Source organism: Empidonax traillii, unplaced genomic scaffold (assembly GCF_003031625.1).
Source record: "Empidonax traillii isolate 1590-97213 ecotype Southwest subspecies unplaced genomic scaffold, ASM303162v1 scaffold1149:size320058, whole genome shotgun sequence".
Taxonomy (NCBI): Eukaryota; Metazoa; Chordata; class Aves; order Passeriformes; family Tyrannidae; genus Empidonax; species Empidonax traillii.
The window spans coordinates 89188-114921 of record NW_020956342.1 but is presented as its reverse complement, the minus strand read 5'-3'; the positions used below and the strand labels follow the sequence as shown (position 1 = coordinate 114921).

Below are 25734 nucleotides of genomic sequence, written 5' to 3'. Positions count from 1 at the left end.
GTTCCCTGTCTGACCACCCAGGAGCCGCTCTGCTGCTCACACTCAAACCACCGGAGCTCTGGTGATGACACGAGGTTTGTCATCTGTAATTCCAAGGGGGTTGGATTCTGCATGTACCTAAATTGGTGTTTGCCTTTCTGTAAGCCCCCAGATCGACTCTGGAGCTGCAGGTGGACAAGGCTGTGATAACCTTCAGGGCAGAAAAAAAATCCCACTTGTTCTCCTCCCTCTAAGACAAAACGTTTCACTGGGAGGAGCGGTCGGTTTAGGAGTGGGAATTTTGGCTGTGGCTTTTCCTGAGGAGCTGAAGCAAAGCCTCCCAGCCTCTCCACCTCTGATTGTGCAATTTCAGTGGCTGCTGAGTGATTTCAGCTTCCTCCACATCTGGTGACCTGGTCCAAGAGAAGTCCAAGAACTGAAATAACCGCGGGCTGGAGGAACGTGGTGGGTTGGGAGGGACTCAGAGCAGGGGATACCCAGCATGTGAGGGAGAGCAGCACCCCCCTTACCTTTGCTGTGTTTGCCACCAAACTTCGATTGTTATTCCCATAACATCTGGGTTTTTTTCTGTTGTGCTGAGCATGTGACCTTCCCACGTGCCTTTGGCTAGTGCAGGGATCCTGTTCTGCAGCAGCCCATCCCCTGCTCTGCTCCATGTGATTCTCCCTGCGACTTGCAAGTATCCTCACTGGAAAAAAACCCTGTCCTTGGCTGAGCCACACGTGGGTCCAGCCTGCTGCAAGCTTTGCTGCTTAGAAATCATGGAGGGAAGCCCTGGAAAAGCCTTGGGGGGTGGGGGAGCTGAGGAGTGTGCGTGTCCCTCGAGGTGACAACCCTGCTGGTTCTGGACTGGGAAGGCTTCAAAGCTCAGCGTTTCCAGCATGGAGCAGCTTTGCTGAGGGTTTCAGCTTCACCTGTGTCAGCCTCCTGTCTCTGCCCATCACCATTTCTCTCCTGGCTGCTCCAGAGTCACTTGTGGTGCCTTCCAGGTGCTGATGCTGGTGGATGTCATCAGGAAAAAGCCCCAGTCCAGGATGGGAAGCTGGTGCTGGTTTGGAAGCTGCGTGTAAGGAATGTTGAGTCAGATCACATATGTGGCCCACAAAAGGCCCTGCAAGAGCTGGAGTTTCAGGCCTTTGTGTCAAAGAAGTGTATGAGAGGGAATAACAGCCCTGCCTTGACACCGAACCTGGGAGTTTTCCAGGCACAAGAATTCAGGCTCCTCTTTATCCATTTGCCATTGAATGTCTGGACCCCTGAGCAGGTGTGAGCAGGTGTCTGTCCTGTCATTTCCCACTGCCTCTTCCCTTGGTGCTGAGCTGCCAATGCTTGGGACAAAGTCCAGACTTGCTCCTGAGGGTGCTCAGCTCTTCCAGCTGGGAAAAACCCCTCGCCAGTCCATGTGCTGTGGGTGAGAATGGGAGTTTTGAAGTGCCTCTCCCCTTTCCCATCCTGCTTGAGGAGCTGAGGAATGCAAGGGGTGTTTGTTGTTCTGTCTCCATGTCTGTCCTGCCAGGGAAATACCAAGCAGAACTAGGGAAATGAACTTGGTGTTGGAAAAAGCTGCTGGTGAAACATCTGTGGGGCAGATTTGTGAGGGGGGAGATAGACACTCAGTTGGGTTGTGGCCAGTCCTGAACAGGTCAGGAGACTATTTCATCATTTTAATAAGTTTTTAGAATTCCTGGAGACATTTCAAAGGAGCACCACAAGGATGATTAGATTTAGGAACAGGCTTCCCAGCACACACCTCTCCCATGGTTTGTTAGCATTGGTTGCGACACTTGAGCTCTGCAGATGGGCCTGGAAAGCTTCACACTGGCTGAGAACCCCTGCAGTCAATAGGTTATAAAACAGACCAAGACATGGCCTCATGTGTGCCAGTGCAGGGTGGGGTGTGACTGCCAAAAATCAACTCGTGATTGATAAACAGCAATTAAATCCTTCTCCTCCTCCTCTGTGGGGACGAGGTGTGATTATTTCCCCCCGTGCCAGCCAGGTCTCTGTTCCCTTTGGACAAACATCCGTCTGCTCGGGGTTCTCTCAAGTGTTTAACTCGAGTGTTTGGGCTGTTGTGACCGTTCCCTGGAGTGGGTTCTGTCCCATTCCCTGGAGTGGGTTCTGTCCCATTCCCTGGAGTGGGTTCTGTCCCGTTCCCTGGAGTGGGTTCTGTCCCATTCCCTGGAGTGGGTTCTGTCCCATTCTCTGGGTTCTGTTCCATTCCCTGGGTTCTGTCCCATTCCCTGGAGTGGGTTCTGTCCCATTCCCTGGAGTGGGTTCTGTCCCGTTCCCTGGAGTGAGTTCTGTCCCATTCCCTGGGTTCTGTCCCATTCCCTGGGTTCTGTCCCGTCCCCTGGAGCGGGTTCTGTCCCATGCTGGTGCTCAGACCCTGGAGTGTTCCTGGTGGATGGTGGGAATGCCATCCACATGCCAGCAGTGCTTATTTTGGCCACAGGAATGTCTATGAATAGCCCTGGGTCAGGGCTCCAGGCATTCCTCGTGCCCCTCACGAGTCCTCCATCCAAGCTGCCTTCAGCCCTTCCTCCCGGATTTGCAGCACGGAGGAGATGAGGGGAAGAGCATCTCTCCAGAAAACCCAGAGACGACCAATGTCACGCTCAGATAATGACCAATGTCAGGCTCAGTTAAGGCTTTTTAACCCAATTACTTGGCTCCTTCCTGATTTCCCATACTCCAGCCCGGCTCACTGCCCAGGAATGTCAGGGAGCTGCTTTGGGAATGCCTCAGGAAGATTGGTCACCACCTCCCAGACAGGTCCAACAGCTGCCATGAGGGAGAGGCCAGTTCAATTATCTATGTGTGTGTTTTATAACAATTTACAGGAGACTCTGTGTAAACTCTCCATTAAATGCCATTTTTTGGGGCAGTGCCACATCGCTCCTGCCATCGCCACGATCAGGGTCAGGTGCTGGGACCATCCTCTGCCCCACAGTGCTCCTGGTTATAATTCCTACAAATTTTCAGCTACATGGATCTTGGAGCATTGGATCCTGGGGAAACGATGCAGCTGGATCTTGTGCCCAGTTGGGAAAGCTGTTTCATCCTAACTTTCCTCCGTGTGTCTTCACTCTTCTTCCCAAGCCCAAAACGCCTCCCCACCAGCTTTTGCAAGTGTTTCCCCACCCTGGCTGGAGGGCTGACTCCACCCAGGAGATCCCGAGGCTTGTTCTGTCTTGCTCCCTCCCTGGACACGTGGTAGCTCTGCAGGGATTCACCTGGCTGCTCTCTTTTGGGAATTGAGCTCCAGCGAGCAGTGCACGGTCCTGGGCTCCGAGCTGGGAGCTGTCCGTGTTTGTTTTGGAGGGATGCTGGGAACAGCACCATCCCTGGGTGCAGCATCACCTGGAGAACGCTGTGGCACGTGTTGGTGGCAGTGAGCCCTTGTGTGCTGCCCTGTGACCCACAGCTCCTCCCAGGCCGTGACTCAGAGCGCCCCGATCCCCATCCCAAAGTGCTGAGTGCGCCTTCCCCGCTGGCTGAGTCCCACGTGCTCAGGGCTGATGGTGACCCCGTGACTCTGAGCAAAGCACAGTCACACCAGCTCAGCCTCTGGCTCTGCTCTGAGCCTTTTGGGAAGGCTTTGCTGTGGATATGGCCGTGGGTTTTCCAGCAGCCTCCCCAGGAAGGGGGTGTGATGCAGGGGGAGCTGCTCTGTGTGGAGCAGGAGGCTCAATCAGTGCTCCCTGCAGAGCAGCTGAGAGGGACACCAAGCCTTGGCGTAACACAGAATGGGCCCTTCAAAACCTAAACCCCTTCCTGGGGGAGGATTGGGCTTTTCTAGGGAAATAAATCCATTTTTTAGGTGGAGATGACCACTGTTTGCTGATGGTTTGCACCCTCAGATGACGGGAGCAGGTCGGTCCCTGTAGCCACAGAGAAGGCTGGGGGAGCTGTGAACTGGCTGCAGCAAGAAGTGTGACAAAGTTCTGAGTTATTTTTGGGAAAGGAAGGAAAGAAAAAAGAGGAAATGCTTCTATTTCTTCATCTCTTGCTGCCCAGGCTTGGAGTGTCTCTGTCAGGGGGGATTCCTCCAGTCAGACAGGCTGCAAGTCCCCTCCACACTGACCTCCCCAGGCTGTGTCTCCTTTTTTTCAGTGGTGAGCTGACAGAGTGCCTGGTTTATTTTTGTTTTCCCCAGCTCTCCCCCACAGCTGCATTTCCCCAGTCCAGCTCAGAAACACCCAGAAGCTCCTCCGAGGGTGCCCCAGCTCTGCAGGGCCCACAGCCTGGCTGGGACAAGCTGGGAATTTCAGCCTTCAAATCCTGCCTCATGGCCTGGGAAGTCTTTGCTTCCTGCCTCAGTTTCCCCCAAAAATGGGATATTTTAGTGAACTCCAGCTTTTCAAGAGCCATCCCCATGGCTCCTTCTATCCATCCTGAGGGATATGGCTCTAAATGATGGTTTTATTTCTTCCTCTTGTGTCATTGTGCAGCTTCAAACACTGGCTGCAGGTAGCTCCTGGAACTGTTCTTGGATAGGGGCATTTTAGGGAATTTTCCTCTCTGCTTGGGTCTGGGTTAATAGTGGGAATCTTCTGGGACAGCTCCTTCCCAAAACTGGATAGGGAGCTGCTGAGCTGAAATGCTTCAGGTCTTGCTTGGGTGTTGTGAAAAACCCTGTGGATCTCTGGAGCAGCCACAGGTGCCCCTGCAAACACCCCCCTGCTGCACATCTCCTTCCCCAGGGGATTTACCTGCTGCAATGGGCAGGGCAGGGACGGCTGCTGTGCCATTGGAGGAGGGAATTTGGCCGGCATTTCTCGGGCTCAGCAGTTTTTTCCCACGTGAGGGCCGGGACCAGCTCCGTGCAGGAACACGCCTGGCTCTCCCATCTTACCTAAGAGCTCCAGAGGGATTCAAGGTCTTCAGGCCAGGAGGGTGTTGGAGCTCAGTGTGTTCACAGTTTGAGGAGTGTTGGCAGGATCGGTTCCCAGGGGCTGTGAGATGTTCTCTGGCCCTTTGATGCCTGCACATCGAGACTGGATGATTTTTCTCAAGGAGCTTCTCTAGCAATAATTCAGGAGGAGAAACCTGAATTTTCTGGGGACGGGTTGGACTCGACAAGCACAATAATGTCAAGTTTTGGGTTTTTTTAAACCTCTCGTGTAACTGGTGAGGTTTGGCAAAGACCTGTCAGCTCACTGAACTGTTCCATGCACTCTCTGGAATATTGGCCTGGCTCAGCTGAGCTGTTCCTGCTCGTTGCCAGCAAACAGCCATGGCATATCCCGCTGGGATTACATCCTGGGCGAGTAATCTCCCTGCCTGGATGCCAAGTCTGTGTGAGACGGGACCTAAATAGATCTGTAAGCTCCAGGGGCAGCAGGAGGCCGGGGGGTCAGCTGGGAAGGGATATAGGATTTGGGTGCAAGGGGATTTCCAGGATTTCGAGCAGGTTTTGCAGAAGCAGAAAAGCAATTGATGCTGCACTGAGCCTGCAAGGGCCAGGCCTGAGTCCAGGGGTAACCCAGAGTGAGGCAGATGGGCCTGAGTTGTGAGAAAGTGGCACGACACGTTGTAGGGATGTGGCTGCCCCATCCCTGGAGGTGTCCAAGGCCAGGTTGGACGGAGCAACCTGGGCTACACTGCAGGGGGTGGAACGAGATGAGCCTTAAGGTCCCTTCTGACCCAAACCATTCTGGGATTCCCTGATGTAGCCTCATCCCAGCAGAGGGAAATGACTTGGGATTTATGGAACTGCCTTCCGTGTGCCCGTGCCTCCGTCTGGGTCCTGCTGCTGTGGCCAGGACATCTGTGTTTGACAGCCTGGGGCAGGCTGGCATCAACAACCAGCACTGCCGTGGCCACTGGAGCTGCCTGTGACAATCAAACCTCTGTCTGTGCCCAGGACACCGAAATTCTGCTGGGATTTCACCCAGGTTTGGCCCAGAGCGATGGTGCAGCAGCAGTGAGGCTCCTGGACTCGGAGCAGCTTTTATCCCTGGAAGCAGCATCTCTCCCCAGCCAGGGTTTCCCATGGCAGGACCCTCGACTGAGGAGGGTCCTCGTCCGTGGCAGAGCCAAAAACAGAGCAAAGCTGGGGTTTGTTTCTGTTCTGAACCGCTTTGCAAGGGCTGTAGAGGAACCACCACACTCCACTGCGGTGTGGGCTGTGAGGGGAAAGGGAAGAGGCTGCTCAGGAAATGGGGAAGTTGGCTGTGCAGCCACCACCACACTGCTGGGGTGTCTGAGATGTGGGGAGACTGGGAGAGGTTCTCCCTGGAGTTACTTCCTTTAGGGGACTCTTAAAAACCCACAGCTACACGCTGTGAGTAACCTGCATCAGGGTTTAGCAAGCTAAGAGATTACAAAAAGCTACTTAATGCTGGTTATGAGCATTTTGGCATCTCCACCTTCTTGCCAAGGGCTGTAGAAGGGCGTTCCAGCCATCCCATCCCCTTTTTGCAGCTGCAGAGCTACTTTGCTGCCTGTGAGGACGAGACCCCAGCCATCAGAAACCACGACAAGGTCCTGCAGCGGCTCTGTGAACACCTGGACCACGCTCTGCTCTACGGGTGAGCCTGGAGCCCGCCTCTGGAATGCTGCTTTTCCCCGTGGGAAAAGCCTGGTGTGGAGCCTCAGCACGGGGAAACCACCGAGGCGGGAGCTGGGACGGAGATAACGAAGCTTTTTGCTTAATTTTCCTCTGGTTCTTTCCTTCCTCCAGCCTGCAGGACCTTTCCTCGGGGTACTGGGTGCTGGTGGTTCACTTCACGCGCCGAGAAGCCGTCAAGCAGATCGAGGTGCTGCAGCACGTGGCCACCAACCTGGGCCGCAGTGAGTGCTCTGAGGGCAGATCTGCACCTGGGGACACCGGGGGAGCTTGTGCTGAGGGGCTGCCAGCAGATTGAGGGAGCCAGCACAGCCCAGCTCACTGGTCAGGCCAAGGAGTCGTGGGATCACTAAAGCTGGAAAGGACTTCTCTGATCACCGAGTCCAGCACTGTCAGATCCACCACTAAAAGCTGTCCCCAAAGTGCCACATCCACACGTTTTCTGAACGCTCCCAGGGATGGTGATTCCCTGGGCAGCCTCTTCTGAGGAGGTGGCAGTCCTGCCATAGCCACACGGGGTCTAGAAATAATGTCACCGTGCCTCAGGATCAGGTGCTGAGGCTTCTGCTGCCCTGAAACCCAAGGGGCCGTGCCCGTGGGAAGGGTTCCTGGCAGATGGGAGTCTGTGGGGCCAAGCCCTCAGGAAGGGTTCCCGGGAAATGGGAGCTCTGTGGCTGTGCCCTTGGGAAGGGTCCTGGCAGACGGGAGCATCCCCTCTCACCCCACAGTGTCTCACTGTAGCTGTTGTCTGCGTGATCCTGCGTTTTCCCTGCTGTGAGTTGTCCGTAGGGGATGTTTGGGACCATCGAGGCCGCTTGTGGTGCAGGACAGTGCCCAGATCCTCTCTGCCAGATTATCCCAACACCCACCATGTCCCAAGGCCCTGCTGGTGAGAATGGAGCTGAGCACAGGCTCCACCATCACCTCTCTCTGCACCAGAACTGGTGTCAAATCACACCCGGGCTGATTTGGAGCGATTCTCCCCCCACCTCTCCTGTCTCCTGGCGCTTCCAGCAGGGCTCCCATCTCACTACACAGACACAGTTGTGTGGCTGCTTCTCAATCAGACTCTTATTCCCCTTTCCACTCCAAATCACGAATCCCTCCCTGGCATTTCCCGCCCCAGAATTCCCCCACTGTCAGTTGCTCCCCTCAAATGATACAAATGAACAATCTGCCCTGTTTTAACTGATTCGTGGTTATTTCTAGGCTTGTTTCACTTGTCAGGTGTCTCCCCACAGATAACTCTCTCTGCTGCTCTGTTCCCAGGCCGGGCCTGGCTGTACCTCGCCCTCAATGAGAATTCCTTGGAGAGCTACTTGAGGCTGTTCCAGGAGAACCTGAGCCTGCTGCACAAGTACTATGTCAAGTGAGTATCCCAGCTCTTTCTCCTTTAGGCACTGGTAGGCATTCCTTCTTGTCACAAGCCAACCCAAATTTGCCAGAGGGGAACAAGAAGTTGATCAGGGTCTGATTTTTGTCCTTGTGGGATTTACGCGATTAATTTAAAGGTCCCAGATGTGGATGCACTGTGCTCTTACATAGGTAAGAGGTCCTGCAAGACTCCCTCCTAGTTCCTGCTTTTGCTCTGCAATCCCCTTGATATTTATCACGGTTTCCAAGAAGATGCTGAGCTCTCATCCAAGGCCCCAGCTCTGATGGACACTTGGAAATGCGGCTGTAGCTCTGTCTGGGGACAGCACGTGGTGGCTGCCTGAGCTCCAGGGCTGTTTGGAGCAGCTCAGAGACACCACTGAGGAAACAGAAGGGCTCTTGTAGCTGCTTCTCCTCCTTCCCACATCTGTAAAGCTCTTTTGTTTCACCCCCACTGCAGGAACGCCCTGGTCTGCAGCCACGATCATCTGACCCTGTTCTTAACGCTGGTGTCTGGGCTGGAGTTCATCCGCTTTGACTTGGACCTGGTGAGTGTTTGATCTGTTCTCTCTGCTCTGGGAGAGTGGGAATGTGGAGCAGGGGGAGTCCAGGGTGGGACAGGTCCCACCATTTGTTCCAGGGTAGACCTGGTGAGTGTTTGATTTGTTCTCTCTGCTCTGGGAGAGAGGGAATGTGGAGCAGGGAGAGTCCAGGGTGGACATGGCGAGTGCTTGATCTGTTCTCTCAGCTCAGGTAAGAGTGGGAATGTGGAGTATGGGGAGTTCATAGTGGGACAGGTCCCCTTGCTCCAGGATGGACCTTCTTGTTGGCCTTCAGCTGGAAATGTGGCGCTGATGTTTGTGGGGAAGGCTTTCACGTTTTTGGGGCTCCAGCAGTGGAATTTGCTCCTGTTGCTCAGTTATTCCTCTGCACTGTTCAGAAGGGGAACACGGCAGCTGCGGGGGAGATTGGTGGGGATAAAGGGTTGAACTCTGCAAGTGTGGTGTGGAACTGTGCTAACAGCAGTGACTGGGAGCCTGACTCACCCCACACTTCCCTGCAGGATGCTCCGTACCTGGACCTGGCCCCGTACATGCCCGATTACTACAAGCCCCAGCACCTGCTGGACTTCGAGGAGCGCCTGCCCAGCTCCGTGCACGGCTCCGACAGCCTCTCCCTCAACTCCTTCAACTCCGTCACCTCCACCAACCTGGAGTGGGACGACAGTGCCATCGCCCCCTCCAGCGAAGGTCAGCAGTGTCTGGGGCTGGGCCAGGCAGGGCTGAGCGCTCCACAGCCCCTTGGGATGAGGTACCAAATGGTGGGCTGGAGGAGACCACAGTGAGAACCCCGGGAGCCAGGCTCTGAGTCTCTCCTGCCTTAAAGCCTTGGGAGATAGGACAAAGGGAAATGGTTTAAAATTAAAAGAGTTTTAAACTAAAAGAGGGGAAATTTAGACTGGATATTGGGAAGGAATCCTTCCCTGTGAGGGTGGGCAGGCCCTGGCACAGGTTGCCCAGAGCAGCTGTGGCTGCCCCACCTCTGGAAGTGTCCAAGGCCAGGTTGGACAGAGCTTGGAGCAACCTGGGCTAGTGGGAGGTGTCCCTGCCCATGGCAGGGGTGGAATGAGGTGCTTTAAGGTCCCTTCCAACCCAAACCATTCTGGGATGATTTGGTGGTAACAGCCCCTTTGCCTCAGACTGGGAGAGAAAGACCTTCCCTGCCAGTCACCCCAGGCCACGTTCCCATCCTGGGGGGTGGTTTTAGCAAGGACTGCAGGAATCCCCTCATGGAGTAAAGGCTGTGCTTGTGTCTGAATGTGGCTGTCAGGGCAGGACAGGGGCCCTGGGCTGCAGGGGAACTTTTTTAACACTCCAGAGACCCACACATGCTGGGGCTGGTGGGGCAAGAGTTTCCAGAGTCTTTTCTCCATGTCTGTAGTCTGGGAGAAAGACAGCCAGTGGTCTCACAGGTGCTGAGTTTTCCTCTGTGCATCCTGAGCAGCCTCATAAATTGTCCTCCTCGGCCCCTCATCCCTGTCAGAGGGGCTGGGTGTTGTTCCTGATGAACACGAAGACACGTAGGGTGTGTCTGCCCCCTTACCCCCCTGCAGGCCAGAGCAGGGAGCTCCCATCCCACACCCACCCTGAGCACACGAAGGAGCAGCTCTGCTGCTGCTCTTCCTAATCCAAAGTACAGTGGCCCTGTCCTATTTTTTTTTATGTCAGTTTGAGCAAAGGGAATCCTGGAATAGAATTGGAATGGAATGAAGTGTTACTTGGATGTAGTGAATTCAGGACTGGGCCCCCACACAGATGGGTTCCCTTGAGAAAAGGGTCACCTTTTATGTGCAAGACAGAACCTACAGATATTAAAGATGATGAGAAGGAGCAGCCTGGGACGGGCATTAGAGTTATTTTCACAAAGGACTTGGGAGCACAGCACTGGTTTGGGCTCACCCACACCTGCACTCGTGAAAGGGCTTGATTTTGGGGACTTGTTTATGCCAAATCTCCAGCGTCCCAGGAGAGCTGGAGATAGCCCAAGGAGCCTGGAAATAAAAATCACAGGAGAAAGGTTCTCCAGCACCAGAGGTTTGGCACAAGCAGCTGTTTCAGGGCTTGTGTTCCTGCCCCTCCCTCAGCAGTGTCTTGGTGCCAAACATCTCCTGCCTGTCCCTCGGGTTTGGCTGCGCTCTCCAGCCCCTCTGGGGGATGGCAGCTTAATGCTCCAGGGAAGAGGGGTTTGGAGGAGAAATCCAGGAGATTTTGGAGCTACATTTTGGGTTTGGCATCATCTCAGGCTATTCCATGTGTCCAGGCAGTGGCTGTGATCTGTGTCTCAGTTTCCCCATACACTGGCGTAGGAATGCTGGGCCAGGACCCAGGAGGGCAGGAATTGCTGCTGTTCCTCAGGTGTGGAGGGATTTAACTCCAGTAACTATTTCCCTGCTCATCATTTCATCAGGAGCATCTCTCTACCCTGAGAGTGTAGGTGGAGCTGGGGATTTTAGGGTCAGAGGCCAAGATTTCCCCTTTAATCAGAGCCCTGGCTTTGCAAACACTCATGAGTCAAACACCACAGTATCTATGGGAGGTGAGTGTGAAGAGGGGAAACTGAGGCACAGAGTTGTTAAATCGCTTCCCAGAGAAGATCAAGGCCTGGATGACACGGTTGTTCGGTTTACCTTCCCAGCAGCATGAATAATGAGGCTTTCATCCTTCCCTGGTCCCGCTGTAGCTCCCATAACACAACCATCCAGCAGAACTGCCCTTAGTGCAGCTGGTTTCCATTCACATCCGCGTTCCCTGACAATTTTCTCATGCATTTCAGATACCAGTGGACAATTGTTTTGTTTCTCCCCCTTCCCATCTCCCTCCCCAAACCCCCCTCACACTCTCCCCTCTCCCCCCTTCCCTCCCCACTACTTGTGTTTCTAATCCTGAGTTTTATCCCTCGTTTTTGTAGATTATGATTTTGGAGATGTCTTTCCAGCAATGCAGACCATGCCCAGCAGAGACTGGGAAGGTGGGACACACTCATCTTTTACAGCACTTTGGTTTTCTCTCTGCATTGCTGCCACCTGAGCTTTGCTGCATGTTCCCCCATTTCTTTAATAACCAACTGCTCCATCTTGATGGAATTCCATACAGGCAGAAAGGAGTGGAAAGGATCCCCCGAGGTGGGAGGTTGTGTGTCTCACCTGTGAGGCCGTGGGCAAGGCTTTCCCCAGCTCCTGCTGTACACAAACTCACTCACCTGGCCATATATCCCACAGCTGAGAGATGTTTTCCTGCATCTAACGATGCCTCCCTGTCCAGATTACAAAAGACAAGCTGGAAAATTGCCCTTGCTGTGGAGTTGGCAGCAGGCACCAGCGTCCTTCCAAACTGTGGGATGTGCCAGCTGCCCACACGCCGTGGAGCTCCTCTTTGGGGTAAAGCATGCAGGGTGCTGATCAAAAACACTGATCCACCATCACTGATTTCCTGAAAGCCCTGGAAAACGGATGAATTAATTCTGCTGCCTTTAATTTGGGGCCTTTTGCAGGGATTGATTTGGGAGGTTTTGTTTTCCCTGTGGACCCTGCTGTCCCGTGTCAAAACACCTCCCGTGCAGCCACGACATCCAGCACCTGGCCATGCTTGGTTTGGGTCACAACACTTCTTATTTTTATTTATTTTACGACTTTTTAAAACAGCTTGTCAGCTACATCTGGCCTTTATGGCCAAGAGCACGTGCCCAGTTTAGAGGAACTGGTTCTCCTTCCTCCCTGTGTGAATCCTCTCCGTGCCACGGGAGCAGGACGTGCTCCTCCCTGCTTTACCCCTGCAGGAAACACACCCACACTCCATCCTTTGCAGCTCAAAGCCTGATGGAGCTGTGGATCTGAATTGCCTTGGTACCACCTGAATGTTTGGGGAACTCTGCCTGAATTCCATGTGGATTGTTCTTGGGCTCCCTCTCATCTTCTTTCTTACCCCAAGCTCGGGGATGTCACACACATGGTTTAACCTGTCCCTGAAGGTACAAACCACGTTTCCAAACCCAGTTCCACTGTGGGTGGTGGGTGGAGGCTGGGAGAGTCCCAGGGGTGCTGGGGCAGATCCCTCTGGATTTCAGGCACGCACAGCTCCCACATGCAGGTCCTGGTTGCGTAGTGGGATCCCCCACTGCTCCGGGCTGAGTTTCCTCAGCCACAGGGAAAACTGTCACTGGAACCCCCACCAGGTCACCTCACTAATGGATTCCTTGCTGTGGGAACACAGAGCAGAGGTTAAGAAAGTTTGGGCCATTCCCTGTTTCCAGCAAATGCATTTCGGAGTAAAATTCTGTATTTTGGACAAAGATTGTTTTGTCTGCACAGAACGAGCAGGATTTAGGCCAAAGGAGTGAGACTGGATTGGTGGTGCAGGCTGAAATAGCTTTTAAATGGTTTATTTTATTAATGGTTGGGCTTCATGATCTTAGAGGTCTTTCCCAACTTAAGTGATTCCATGAATTTCCCTTTAATGCAAACATTAACAACCCCATTGCCTTCCCTGGCAGAGCCCACACCCCTCACACTGCAGGGCAGGAGTTTCAGTGGGAGCAAAGTGGTGTTTTGGAATCATCCCTCACAAACTGCCTGGATTAGAGTTTTAGGAGAGGTTTCATTTTCCTCCTCAAATCCTACACCTCCAAAGTGTAGGGCTGTGGTTCCCTCCCCAACGAGCCTTTCTAGCTGGGTGAATCATAGAATCATGGAATGCTTTGGGTTGGAAGGGACCTTAAAGATCATCTCATTCCTATCCCTTGCCATGGGTAGGGACACCTTCCACCAGACCAGGAAGGGTGCTGGAGAAGAGGAGGGCATGGATAACCTTCCCTTAACTGTGATTTTGGATGGATAACTCTGAGCATGACTCCTGCAGCCCTTCCCTGCTGCTCCTTTTCCCTCTGAAGACTAACACGGGCCGAGCTGTTTGTTTGTGCTCCCACCTGTCTGTGCTGCCTGCTGTCCTCGGACCCCCGGGAATGCTGTGTCCATCTCCACCACCCCTCCAGCCCCCCGTGTGTCCCGTGTGAGCAGAGGAGAGCAGCCAGCTCCATAAGGAATGCTGCTCCAAGGCTGGCTCCGTGTCTGCCCTTCCAGCTGGGCGAGCACCTTCCCGTGGCAGGGGGAGAAGCAGCAGCCTCTTTGCTCGCTGTTGTCTTGCTGACAAGCACCGTGGCCCCAAAACCCCACAGACACCACCTCTACTCCCTACTCCGGCTGCCAGCTCTGGGGTGGCCGAGCTGTTGTCTCCAGGCACTCTCCAAACCTCTGGCCAATCTGTCCCCCCCTGGCTGGCACTGCGAGCAGCGCAGTGACCACGCAGTGCCCCGGCCCCCAGCTCTCACTTGGCTTCATCAGGAGCCCGAGCGGGCGCTGATCCGCCCTTCCCACCTTGTGTCTGCAGACGGAGACCTGACGGACACGCTGAGCTGCCCGCGCTCCACCGCCTCGGAGGCCGCCGGCAGCAAGGCCCCGGTGAAGAGCCCGACCCAGCGCCACAACCCCTTCAACGAGGAGAGGGCCGAGGTGCCGTCCTCCACCGACACCACGCCGGTGCACACCGCGGCCCGGGACAAGGAAGAGGCCACTCCCGAGGGGACGGACCAGTCCGAGAGCTGCACGGAGCTGGAGGTCATCAGGTAGGCACAGAGCTGCTGGCACAGAGATGCTGAGGAGGTGCCACCCTCGTAGCCCAGCACACACGGCGTCTGTGCTGTGGCCTTTGTGCAGCCTTCATGAGAAAGCAGGTTTATAGTCCAGACCCCAGCGGGGGTCTGTGGGTGTCACAGCTCGTCTCGTTGGTCTGGGCTGGTCTGGAATCCCTTGGGCTGGCTCCACAGCAACACCTTTGCCTGACAGTGCGTGTCAGAGTAACCTGTGAGCTTTTAACTGGAGCTCTCTCCAGCTGGTGGCAGGTTTGCAGCAGTTCTGGGTCTTGGATCTTCCCTCCTGTTTGTCAGCAAGCTGTGGCTGAACCCATTGTGGGAGGTGCCTCCACAGAGTTCCTAGCCAGCGTTTGACTCCTGCAAGCAGATCCCCAGGGGTTCCTCGGAGCCCTGAACCCAGACAAAGAGCTCAAGGCTCTGTCTGCTCACTCCCAGCAATGGGGACACCCCAAAACCTGCCCAGCAGGCCTGGGCTTTGTTCTTGTTCCCAGTTTTTCCTGGGAGGAGCAGAGGAGCTGGGTTACGTGGCATCCTGCACATCAGACGCAGGGAAGGGGAGCAGCACACTCGCTTCCCAAACGAGGGTGACCTGGCAGCAATTTGGGTGCCACGGGTGTCCAGAGCACTTCCTGGTGTGCCACTGGCTGGAGCAGGCCCCTGCCTCCATCTCCCTCTTCTGGCAGGCGGGGACATGGCAGTCCCACCCCTAGAAACCTCCTTCCCAGCTGCTTGCTCTCAGCCAGGGATTTCTCCCAAGTCACCTTAGCTCTGCATCCATTTGTGATCCCTTCGCAGCCAAAGGAAGCCCAAGGTGCTGCATCCAACAGTGATGCCTCTTCTATTTGTGACAAGTAGGGAAAAGTGTCCATATCTTGTGTCTCGTGACAGCTGGCACAGAGATGAGGGCTCCATGTGACTGCACATCGAGCCATGTTCTCGATAGGAGGTTTCCCTGCAATAGGGAAAAGTGCAAGGGAATGTTATTGGGAAAGGGTGGGATTGCAGAGTCTAAGCAGGCACAGGAGAGTGACAATCCTGCCTCTCACAGGTTGGCCAAGAAGAAGAAAACGGGCAAGAAGAAGAAGGTGAAGGCTGAGGAGGTGGTGAGCAGCCCGGCCCCCGCAGCGCCCGAGGCCAGCGGGGACAGCGGCATCAACGGGCTCAGTGACCGGGAGGAGCCACCTGGGGACCCACTCGGGCCAGAGGAGGGGGGAGAGCGCCCAGCCCTGGGGCAGCTGGCCCTGCACATCCCCGAGATGAAGGACACGTCCATGGAGAGCCTGGGGCAGCCCCTCAGCAAGGTCATGGACAGGCTCAACGGGCAGCTGGACCCTGGGGGCTGGAACGCCCCCCTGGAGCCCCCCGGGCAGCCCTTTCGGACCGGCACGCCAGGGGAGACCCCGGATGGATCGTCCTCTGGCGACTTTAGCGAGGGGATTTCAGCCCCCATGGACTTCTACCGATTTACCATCGAGAGTCCAAACGCTGCTGCACCAGGTGGTGGCCACCATGACCCTCCAGGGCCTGGCCAACCGCCACATGTTTCTGGTAGCCCTGAGGCTCCTAAAGAAGAAGAAAGCGGAGAGAGAGAAGCAGTTGGGGCAGTAGAGGAGTCTGGAAGGGCGAGTGATGAACCCCAAACTGGCCAGACAGAAACCACCAACGCCCAGGCTCCCTGTGAGCCCAAGAAGGAGCAGCCCAGCCCTTCCCTGAGCAGTGCTGAGGACTCTGGGGTGGAGGAGGGGCAGGGCAGCCCCTCGGAGCTGACCCATCCCTCCGAGTTCAGGTGAGGATGGGTTTGCTCAGCAGGGAGAACGTCTTCCAAACAATCTTGAGCTCGAGCTGGTGCTTTCCTCTTTGTCCTCAGTTTGGGGAGCAAAGCCTATCCTTTTCCAGGATGAAAAGGAGGCACAGGAGGTCAGGAGGAGAAGGTCTTAGGGGAATAACAAGTGCCCAAATCATGGACATGCTCAATAAGGAAGGGGATTGCCCTTCCTGGACTCACCCAGCCCCACGTCCGTGTCCATCCTCTGCTGTCTCTCTCCACAGGGTGGATAACAACCATCTCCTCCTGCTGATGATCCACGTCTTTAGGGAGAACGAGGAACAGTTATTCAGGGTAAGGGGGTCACCATGGATCGAAGGGCCAGCTCTGTGCCTGCATCAGCCTGGGGCTGAGAGCTCTTTTGTCTCCGTGCAGATGATCCGAATGAGCACCGGGCACATGGAGGGGAACCTGCAGCTGATCTACGTCCTGCTGACGGATTGCTACGTTTACCTGATCCGGAAAGGTACCCCATCCCAACAGCCCCTGGGCTCAGCAGCAGGGAGGGAGGCTTGTCCACGAATTGGGGCACCACAGCTCCCTGCCCTCACTGCCAGTTCCCTCGTGTCCCAGGGGGGGCTCAGGCTGGCCTGTCCCCCGGGAAGCCCTGGGACACACGTCCCACAGCTCTGTGCTGCAGGGACACGGCTCGGTTTGCAGGTCCATCGCTGCTGCTGCTGCCAAGGGGGTCCTTTGCCCCCCTTCACGTGGCTCTCTGTGTCTGTGCCAGGGGCAGCGGAGAAGCCGTACATGGTGGAGGAGGCCGTGTCCTACAACGAGCTGGATTACATCTCGGTGAGCAGATGGGGAACAGGAGGGAGCTGGGGGTCAGTCCTCACCTGTCTGGAGGATGAGGCTGCCAGGAGCGTCACAGTGGAGTGAGCTTGTGTCCCTGGGGAGAGTTTTGGCCAGTGAGTCTTTTGAGAGGGAGAGTTGGAAGTGATCCCCCCTCAAATGCCACCTCTGTGGGTGCCCACCTTGCTTGTATCTTCACGTGGGCAGCGGAGCGACCACTGACCCTCTCCCCAGGGCCAGGAGCCGGGTCCAAGCCTGCTCCATTGCCCCTCGTGCCATGCCTGGCTTCCCTAACCCTCCCTGTGTGGCACAGGTGGGGCTGGATCAGCAGACAGTGACCCTGGTGTGCACCAACCGGAGGAAGCAGTTCCTGTTGGACACCGCCGACGTGGCTCTCACCGAGTAAGCGCGGGGAAGGAGCCCTGACCAGCCCCTCAGGCACGGGACACTGCAGTGACAGCCCTCCACGACAGAGTCCTGCCACAACTTGGGGTTTGGGGTTGGTTTGATGCCACTGGCTGAACCCTGCAGGCAGCTGGAATTGCCTCAGGCATGGATACACCCAAAGTATCTTCCCTGGATAAACACAGCAGTCACCCTGTCCCTCAGGCTGAGCCTAAGGGGGTCCCTTGTGTCACTTGGGATGAGCAGGGACGAGCTCTTGAGTTCCAAGGCACATCCCCAGGTCCGTGTGATCAGCTCAGGGATGCAGGACAGCTGATGGTCATACTGGGATCTGTCCTGGGATGTTTCCACCTCCCAGTCCCACCCACGGCCCCGAGATTAGCTCAGGTGGTTAGAGTAGGGTGCTCATGCCGAGGCTGCAGGGTCTATCCCAGCATGGGCTATTTGTGTAAGAGTTGGACTTGATCCTTTGGGTCCCTTCCAGCTCAGAATATTCTGGGGTTCTGTGAGCTCCTTTCTGGAGTTCAGGCTTTGCAAGCCCCTGGCACCTCTGGTCTGTGGGTTGATTTTGGGACCCGTTGGTCTGGAAGACCGGAGGCCCACAGTGAAGGGGAGGCACTTGGGCACCAGAGCGTGTGAGGGAGGTGAGGGGCTGTTTGGCCTGGCCTTGTCAGAGATCCCTGCCTCCCTCTCAGGTTCTTCCTGGTCTCCCTGAAGTCAGCCATGATCAAAGGGTGCCGGGAGCCCCCGTACCCCAGTATCCTCACGGATGCCACCATGGAGAAACTGGCACTGGCAAAGTTCGTGGCGCAGGAGTCCAAGTGTGAGGTGGGTTTGGATACCACCACCATCCCCGTGGGTGACGACGGCTCACCGGGCACTCCCCTGACTCCTCCTGCTCCTCACAGGCCTGCGACGTGGTGGTGCGATTCTACGGCCTCGTTCACTGGGAGGACCCCATGGACGAGGCGCTGGGACCTGCCAGCAACAGCTGCTCCTCCGGTGAAAACGCCGTCACCAAGGACGGCATCCTGCACTACAAGGCTGGGACCTCCTACCTGGGCAAGGAGCAGTGGAAGACCTGCTTCGTGGTGCTCAGGTGGGCGCTGGGCTGTGGGTCAGGGGCAGCTTCTCCAGCCCGTTGGAGAAGGTGCTGGGAGCACTTTGCTGCATGGCAGGTGGTGAGGACCCATCTTGTCACCTGGAGGGCCAAAGCCACCAGCTCTGGGTGCCCAGCAGCAGGAATGTGACCCCAGGGGGTTGTGTGGGTGAAGGGCAGGGGATACCAGAGCTGAGCTGACTCCAGTGAGCCTCTGTCTTATATTCCCAAATGGCAGCAACGGGATCCTGTACCAGTACCCGGATCGCACCGACGTCACCCCTCTGCTCTCCATCAACATGGGGTAAGTGGCTGGTGGGATGGGGCACCCAGACTCAGGTGCATTCCAGGCACCCAGACTGGGGATCTGGGGAGCAGGAGCTGCTTGGGATGTCTAGGGAGGTGTTCTGGGGCAGATCATGCCCTGCTCCAGTGCTGCAGGACTCCCTGCTTGCTCCTGGCTGGAGCCAGGTTTAGAGGGAGATGGCCTCATTTCCTCCTAGTTTTTGAACACTTGAGCCCACCCTTGGATGGGGAATTGGCCTCTGAAGGTGACACACCTTTCTGGGAGACCCACTGCGCACAACTCCAGCTCTCCCCCGGTACGCAGACAGGCCATCCTTGGAGCAATCCCAGGGGATGTCACAGATGGGACACGAGTGTTTGTGGGGAAGAGGGCTGAGGTGCTGCGCAGGGAGGGCAGGCAGAGGCTGTTTTCGGGCTGGTGCTGGCACATCCATCCCCCTGATCTCCATCCTCCCCTCTCTCCCAGCGGCGAGCAGTGCGGGGGATGCCGGCGCTCCAACACCACCGACCGGCCCCACTCCTTCCAGGTGATCCTGACGGACCGGCCCTCCCTGGAGCTGAGCGCCGACAACGAGGAGGACATGGCGGACTGGATGCAGTACTTCTGCCAGGCTGTCTCCAAAGGGGTGAGCTGGGGACGGGCCCCAGGCGTGGGTGCTTCGACCCCCTCCTTTGCCTGGAGCCCTTTGGAGCCGCCGAAGGGATCAGGGATACCTGGCAGGGATGGAACAGGCAGACTGATCCCGAGCCAGGAGGGCTTCCCCACGGGGCACCCCATGGAGATGGGGCTCCACCGTGCCAGACATTAACCCCCCTTTCCCCACCCCGTGCAGGTGATCCCCCAGGGTGTTGCCCCCACGCCTTGTGTTCCCTGCTGCCTCGTGCTGACGGATGAGAAGGCTTTCACGTGCCACGAGGACTGCCAGACCAGCTTCTTCCGCTCGCTGGGCACTGCCGAGCTCACGGACATCGCCGCCGTCTCCACGGAGGCTGGCAAGGAGTACTGTATCCTGGTGAGCCTGGGCTTGGGACCGGCTGGCACAGGGCTGGGCGAGGGTCCAGTGCTGACACCCGGCCTCTCTCTTGGTGTTTAGGAGTTTGCTCAGGACAGCAAGGAGTTCCTGCCCCCCTGGGTCCTCTATTTTAGTTGCACTACGGAGCTGGAGAGGTTCCTGTCGGCGCTGAACGCTGCGTGGAGGAACATCTACCAGGTGAGAGCGTGAGGATGCCTCACACCCTTCATCGGTGAGGGAGGGCAGAGGGGTGAATTTGTCCCTGCAGGGTGAACTCAGCTTTCCCACGAAGGGCAGGAGAGCCACAGAGCTTCTCCATTGTCCACATAAGCACAGGATGGGGGATTTGGAGCCTGGCAGGACAAGCCACGAGCATCCCACGCTGGCAGAGGGAGTGGGAGGGAGCTGGGGCAGCCCGTGTTTACGACATGGACAATCCGTTTCGTGTGGATTTGAGGTGCTTTTACAGCAAGAGGGACTGTTATCCGTTCCCCTCCTGACGCCCCACACGTGTGTTCCAGGTCGAGCTCCTGCACAAGGCCATCCTGGACGCCGCTGTCAAGAAGAAGTGCGAGGACGCCCAGAGCCTCATCGACAGCGCGTGGCAGCGCAGCGACAGCCTGTGCCGCGGCCGGGCCGAGCGGGACCCCTGGTGCTGACCCTGCCCGGGGACGACAGCTCACGGGGGCCCATCCTGGGGGGAAGCAGGGCCTGTGTCTGGCCACCTGGCACCCCAAACCCTCCTGCCACCGCTCAGTCCCCACCAGGGACGTGCCTGCAGCGTGGACCCCGCGCCCACTGCCGAGCCAAGGACATCCAGCACGTTTTGGGAGCGGCCGGACTCTTCTCCACCTGCGCCTTCCTCCTCGTCCAGCTGCCACAGGGCAAAGAATTTGCCTTTCATGGAATGATGTCCCACTAGTAGTGAGGGAGAGGGTGGGAGTGGGGTGGGCTGGGATGAGCATCCCATGTGGCGGGGAGCAGGACTGAGGACTTGTTCATTTTAGAACAGGGTCGGGGCGCGGAGGGGGCGAGACGGGAACACTCAGTCGCTACCGTGCATGTTTTGTTGCTCATACAATCACCGAGTACGGCACCGCTGCGCCGCCTCCTCCTCCTCCTGGAGAACCCACCCGGGGCCTCCAGACATCACAGGGACACTCCCAGCCTGTCCATGAGGTTTGAGGCTAAGGAAGAAGGAACGGGGCCAAAAATTTGGCCTTAAAACATCCCAGCGTGGTTTTAGGAGAGCTCAGAAGGTGGTTTGAGGTTTGGACGCTGGTCCTGTGTGCCGGGGAGGGGGTGAAGAGATGGAGTCCCATGTTCTTCAGGCGTCCCGAGGGGCGTTGTCACGTGGCTGCCACCGAACACATCCCCACCTCCTCGGTTCCCGCACCCGAGGCCGGCACGGACCCGTCGCCGCTTGCGCTCCACAGCGAGCACTTTGGGGCACAACCCCAGCTTTTAAATAATAAGAATAATTAATAATAATAATAATAATAATCCAGAGACCTTCTGTTGTAATATAAGTTCACGGGGCCTTTTTCTGGGAGGAAACGTACGTGACTGAATGTATATGTACATACATCTGCTTCCTTTCCCCCCTCCCCGAATAAATAGTCATTGGTAACTCAGCTTTGGCCCTGTGACACATTCCGGCCCCCGGGGCTGTTCCTCGTCCCGTTGTCACTCTGGAGCCTGTGGAATCACTCTGGGGCAGGACCTGGGGCTGCTGTTCCTCATCCTGTTGTCACTCTGGAGCCTGTGGAATCGCTCTGGAGCAGGACACTGAACCCCAGCGGTGTTAACCCTGCGCTGGGGCACGTTCTCTTTTTCAGTTGGCAATTATCCATCAGGACAGGGAGTCGGGGTGTTCTGTCCCCGTTTATCCCCAGATCCAGGAGATATTCCTAGTCTAGACAAGAAATAAACAGCCATGGGGCCAGCCCCCAGCATCACCCACCTTCCCTGTAAACCCTCCCTCTCCTTTTGGGATCAAAGAAGGGGTGTTGGGGGTATATCAAGGATGGGGGAGCCATTGGGATGGGGAGGAGTTTGGGTGTTACACCTCCCCACCCCCTCAGTAAACCACGGCAGTGCCTCGGCCATGGGGTAAAACAGGTCCCGGGCGGTCACTGTGCAGCCCTAAAAATAGGACTCCGCGGCGGGGGGGAGGGACACCGACAGCCCCACACACCCCCGCAGCTTTTGGCCCTGGGAAGCTCCAATTTCAAAGCATTTCGGCGACCCCGAGAGGGATCAGGGCCGGGAGAAGCGGGTGAGACCCCCGCGAGCCCCCGAACCGCGGCCGCGAGGGCGACGAACGTGCCGGTCCCCATCCCTGCCCCGGGCCGGGGAGGCTGCTGTGCCCCCCGGAGCCGCCCTGCCCCAGCTTCTCTTCCAGTTCTATCCCGCCTTTTTTTTTGTGTGTGTGTGTGTCTGTGCCTGTTTTTCCCTGTTTGCGCCGGGGCAGCCCCATCACGTGAGGCCGGGCCGGGCTGGACGCGGCTGCCGGGGCGCTTCGGTACCGGGGGACGGGGCCGGGGCCGGGACCCGACACGCACCCCCAGCCCCGACCTTTGCCCCACATCCCTTCCCCAAAGCGGGGGCTGGATTTGGGGAGGGGGGGGCCGGCGTTGGTTGGCGGGAGGCGGCGCTCGCTCCCCCCCGGCTCGGTGTGTTTTTCGCCGCGGTCGCTCGGGGAGGTGGAGCCGGGGCCGCCCCCGCGGGCAGGTGCCGGATGGCGACGGGAGCCCGCGCCCCCCGCCCCGGATCCCCCTCCCCGCAGGAACTCGCGACCCCCGCCAAGAGCAGCGCCCCGGCCAAGGGGGTGCCCCCGGCCACCGACCTGGTGCTGGGGGCCACCGCCGGCTGCCTGGCCTGCTTCCTCACCAACCCGCTGGAGGTGGTCAAGACGCGGCTGCAGCTGCAGGGCGAGCTGCAGGCCCCGGGCACGTACCCGCGGCCCTACCGGGGGGTGCTGCGGGCGGTGGGCGCCGTGTGCCGGGCGGACGGGCTGGGGGGGCTGCAGAAGGGCCTGGCGGCCGGGCTGCTCTACCAGGGGCTCATGAACGGCTTCCGCTTCTACTGCTATTCCCACGCCGAGGACGCCGGCTGGACGCGGTATCCCGGCGGCACCGTGGCCGCCGGGGCCGTGGCGGGGGCGGTGGGAGCCTTCGTGGGCAGCCCCGCGTACCTGGTGAGTGCTGCTCTGCCCCCACGGACCCCCCCGTGTGTGTAGAGGGGGGGTGTGTGTTTTGAGGAAACACACAAACACACCCCCTCCCCAAAAAGGTTTGGCATCCTGGAGCTCTCTGCATCCTATAAACTCCGTTTCTGGTGCATCCCTTCTCCCTCTGCTTTGCTTCATCCCCCCCGCTCCAAATGTAGGGCTGCTCTGTGCATGTTCTCCCCCCGCAGTCTCCCTCAGATCCTCCCCCCCGAAACCCACAGAACTGCTCGATAAGGAAAAGTTCCCAAAAGAAATTTAGGGTGTTTCCCCCCACCCTCCTTTTTAGGGGGTCTCCCCAGTTTTTGGGGTTGCAGAGTCCCAGCATTGGGTGTCTGCAGGGTCCCTTTGCCCTGGGGTGGGAGGCGTTCAAAGCCTGGAGGTGCCACTTGGCAACACATCTGTGCCCCCCACATCTGTCAGAGGAGCTGACCCCCCCAAAAAATGTGCTGAGAAGAGATGGGGGGACTGCAGCCGGTCCCAGTGGGGGCTGAAGGGGGTTTTATCACCTGGCATTGTCCCCCCCAAGGTCAAGACGCACCTCCAAGCCCAGACAGTGTCGGCCATGGCTGTGGGCTACCAGCACAACCACGAGGTGAGTGGGGACGGGGTCGGGCCGGGGGGCACCGAGGATATGGTGGCACCTTGTCTGTGCACGCTCCAGGCCCCAGCGGGGACGATGCTATTTTGGTCAGCAGGAATTTAAAGCTGTTGTTTGGCCGCTTGGCCTCGTAACGACGCTATAAATAACGGCGTGAGGACAGAGGGGGGTGTGACGGGCACGTGGGGCCGGGACACCGAATCCGGACCCCCTGCGGTGCCTTCAAAGCCCCGGTGGCTTCGTGTCCCCAACAACCATCGTGGCTTTGGACGCCGGGGTGGGAAGTTTTGCCAGGGTGGGAAATTCTAGCCGTGCGTGGGACGCACCATTCCCCGTCTCTCCCCGATTTCAGAACATCGCCGGCGCTTTCAGGACCATCTACCGGCAGCACGGGGTGGTGGGGCTGTGGCGGGGGGTGACGGGCGCCATCCCCCGCGTGACCGTGGGCTCGGCCGTGCAACTCGCCACCTTCGCCTCCGCCAAGGACTGGGTCTGCGAGCGCCAGGTGAGGGGACCGCGCCGGCCCCGCCGCCGCTCCCTCGGTGCTCGGGCCGGGCTGACACCGGCGCTCCCCGCAGTGGTTCAGGAAGGGCAGCTGGGCGGCCGTGCTGGCCGGGGGGATGGTGAGCAGCGTGGCCGTTGCCGTGGCGATGACGCCCTTCGACACGATCAGCACCCGCCTCTACAACCAGCCGGTGGACGCCGAGGGCACGGTAAGGCCGTTCCGGGTGGAGGGGACGCGCGGCTTTTCCCGGGATCGCGGCTGGCAGGAGTGCGCAGCCGGCTGGCTCCTCTCTCCCCAGGGCAAGCTCTACCGGGGCTTTTTGGATTGTATCCTGCAAATCTCCAACAAAGAGGGGCTGCTGGGCTTGTACAAGGGCATCGGCGCCGTCTACCTCCGCCTCGGCCCCCACACCGTCCTCAGCCTCTTCTTTTGGGACAAGCTCAGGGACCTGGTGCGGCACCAGCAGCTCTCGGGGCCGTAGGATGGGTTCCCACACCACCAAAGACATTAATAAAGGGGTTTTTCTATTTTTGGCGTCGTTTCGGGGTCTTTGGGGTGGTGCAGAAGGGGGGACGGGACCTGAAGCGCTGCGATGCCTCGGCGTGAACGGCAGTGCCGAGGTGGAGGTGGGCAAAGGTGCTGGTGGTCCCCCCGCCCCTCCACGATGATGGGATCATCTCTGCCTTCCTCTCCTCGCCCTAATTTTCACCTCCACGGGGCAGCTGGAGCTGTGGCCGGAGCAGCTGAGCTCCAGCTGCCCCGGTTTGCCCCAGCAATGATTTACTAGCCCGGGGGGGCCACTCCCAGCCTCCGCCCCGCGGACCTTGGAGCCGGGGCCTGGCCGTGCGTGCCGTGGCTCCTCTCCATCGAAAATGTTCTCCCTGGGGTCGTGGCTGCCGGCGTTCCCCGGGCTGGCCTGGGGCTGGGCACTGCTGGATGCATTCCTGCAAGGTGAGAACGCTGAGGGTGGCACGGGGGCAGCTCGGGGACGGGCCAGAGGACACGGGTGACCCGCTGCTGCCTTTCCCCGCAGGGCTGGTGGGTGCCTGTGCCGTCTCGGTGCTCTGCAGCCTCCTGAAGGTTTATCTCTACATCCAGTGCCTGAAGTAAGCGCCGCCCGGGGCGGGGGAGGTTGGTTTTGGGGATCAGATTCTGGGGTCTGCTGTCAGGGGGCTGGCTTTTGGCACCCAGGGGTGCAGGGGAGGGGCTGGGAAGCACAGTGGGGGCATCTCTAGGGCTGTCGCACCGTTTTGGGTGACATCCCACCTGGCATTCAGCGTTCCCCCCTCGCTGTCCCCAGCAACCCGGAGAGGCAGGCGGAGAAGGATGCGATCCGGGCGCAGCGGGCGGTGCTGGAGCCGCTGCACGTGCTGGTGCTGACGGGGGTGCTGGCCCTGGTGGGGTCCCGCGTGGCCGCGCTGGTGGTGCTGGAGTTCTCCCTGCGCGCCGTGTCCACCGTCCTGACCCTCGGCAAGGTGAGATGGGATGGGGGAAACCGGGGCACAGTGTGGAGGGAGCTGGGGAATTGTGGATCCCTGGTGGATTGTTCGACCCCCATGGGGGATGGAGGGACTGTGGTGTGGAGGGTCCACTTTGCACAGGAACCCGGAGGGGAGAAGAGCCCGATGGGCCCGGGCTGGGCCCGGCCCGGGGCGGGGGGACAGGAACAGGGCAGGGCCCGTCCCTGTGCTGGGCACGGCCCGGGCACCTCCAGCCCCGGGGGCACCGCTGGGACCCTCCGGACAAGGAGGGCACGGAGGGGCTGGAGCGTGTGCAGGGAAGGGAACGGAGCTGGGAAGGGGCT

The 25734-nt window shown here is 58.2% G+C and overlaps 3 protein-coding genes across 6 annotated transcripts in view; all 3 read left to right on the top strand.

Moving 5' to 3' along the window:
- Positions 1–21229, top strand: part of PLEKHM2 (pleckstrin homology and RUN domain containing M2) — a 27966-nt gene extending 6737 nt beyond the window's left edge. Inside the window, exons 2-21 of one of the 4 annotated variants that reach the window (XM_027905365.1) lie at positions 6430–6536; positions 6689–6798; positions 7844–7943; positions 8409–8496; positions 9012–9198; positions 11417–11476; positions 13891–14125; positions 15201–15470; positions 15516–15938; positions 16202–16271; positions 16353–16443; positions 16708–16772; positions 17086–17174; positions 17873–18005; positions 18086–18276; positions 18515–18580; positions 19049–19208; positions 19416–19595; positions 19677–19793; positions 20117–21229. In XM_027905365.1, coding sequence (XP_027761166.1) covers positions 6430–6536; positions 6689–6798; positions 7844–7943; positions 8409–8496; positions 9012–9198; positions 11417–11476; positions 13891–14125; positions 15201–15470; positions 15516–15938; positions 16202–16271; positions 16353–16443; positions 16708–16772; positions 17086–17174; positions 17873–18005; positions 18086–18276; positions 18515–18580; positions 19049–19208; positions 19416–19595; positions 19677–19793; positions 20117–20254 — 2880 coding nt within the window. In that variant the 3' untranslated portion in view covers positions 20255–21229. Of the gene's footprint in view, positions 1–6429; positions 6537–6688; positions 6799–7369; positions 7464–7843; positions 7944–8408; positions 8497–9011; positions 9199–11416; positions 11477–13890; positions 14126–15200; positions 15939–16201; positions 16272–16352; positions 16444–16707; positions 16773–17085; positions 17175–17872; positions 18006–18085; positions 18277–18514; positions 18581–19048; positions 19209–19415; positions 19596–19676; positions 19794–20116 lie in introns of those variants that run through there. The other 3 variants (XM_027905363.1, XM_027905366.1, XM_027905367.1) reach the window with 3 other exon arrangements.
- A 758-nt stretch (positions 21230–21987) lies between these two features.
- SLC25A34 (solute carrier family 25 member 34) lies at positions 21988–24457 on the top strand. Its single transcript, XM_027905393.1, has 5 exons — positions 21988–22794; positions 23354–23419; positions 23778–23930; positions 24004–24138; positions 24229–24457. The coding sequence occupies exons 1-5, from the start codon at positions 22336–22338 to the stop codon at positions 24409–24411; spliced, it is 996 nt and encodes a 331-aa protein (XP_027761194.1). The 5' UTR covers positions 21988–22335; the 3' UTR covers positions 24412–24457.
- A 33-nt stretch (positions 24458–24490) lies between these two features.
- TMEM82 (transmembrane protein 82) overlaps positions 24491–25734 on the top strand; it is a 4211-nt gene continuing 2967 nt past the window's right edge. The window contains exons 1-3 of the mRNA XM_027905394.1: positions 24491–24881; positions 24964–25036; positions 25231–25514. Of these exons, the coding sequence (XP_027761195.1) occupies positions 24803–24881; positions 24964–25036; positions 25231–25514 (436 nt within the window). The 5' untranslated portion in view covers positions 24491–24802. The remainder of the gene's footprint in view (positions 24882–24963; positions 25037–25230; positions 25515–25734) is intronic.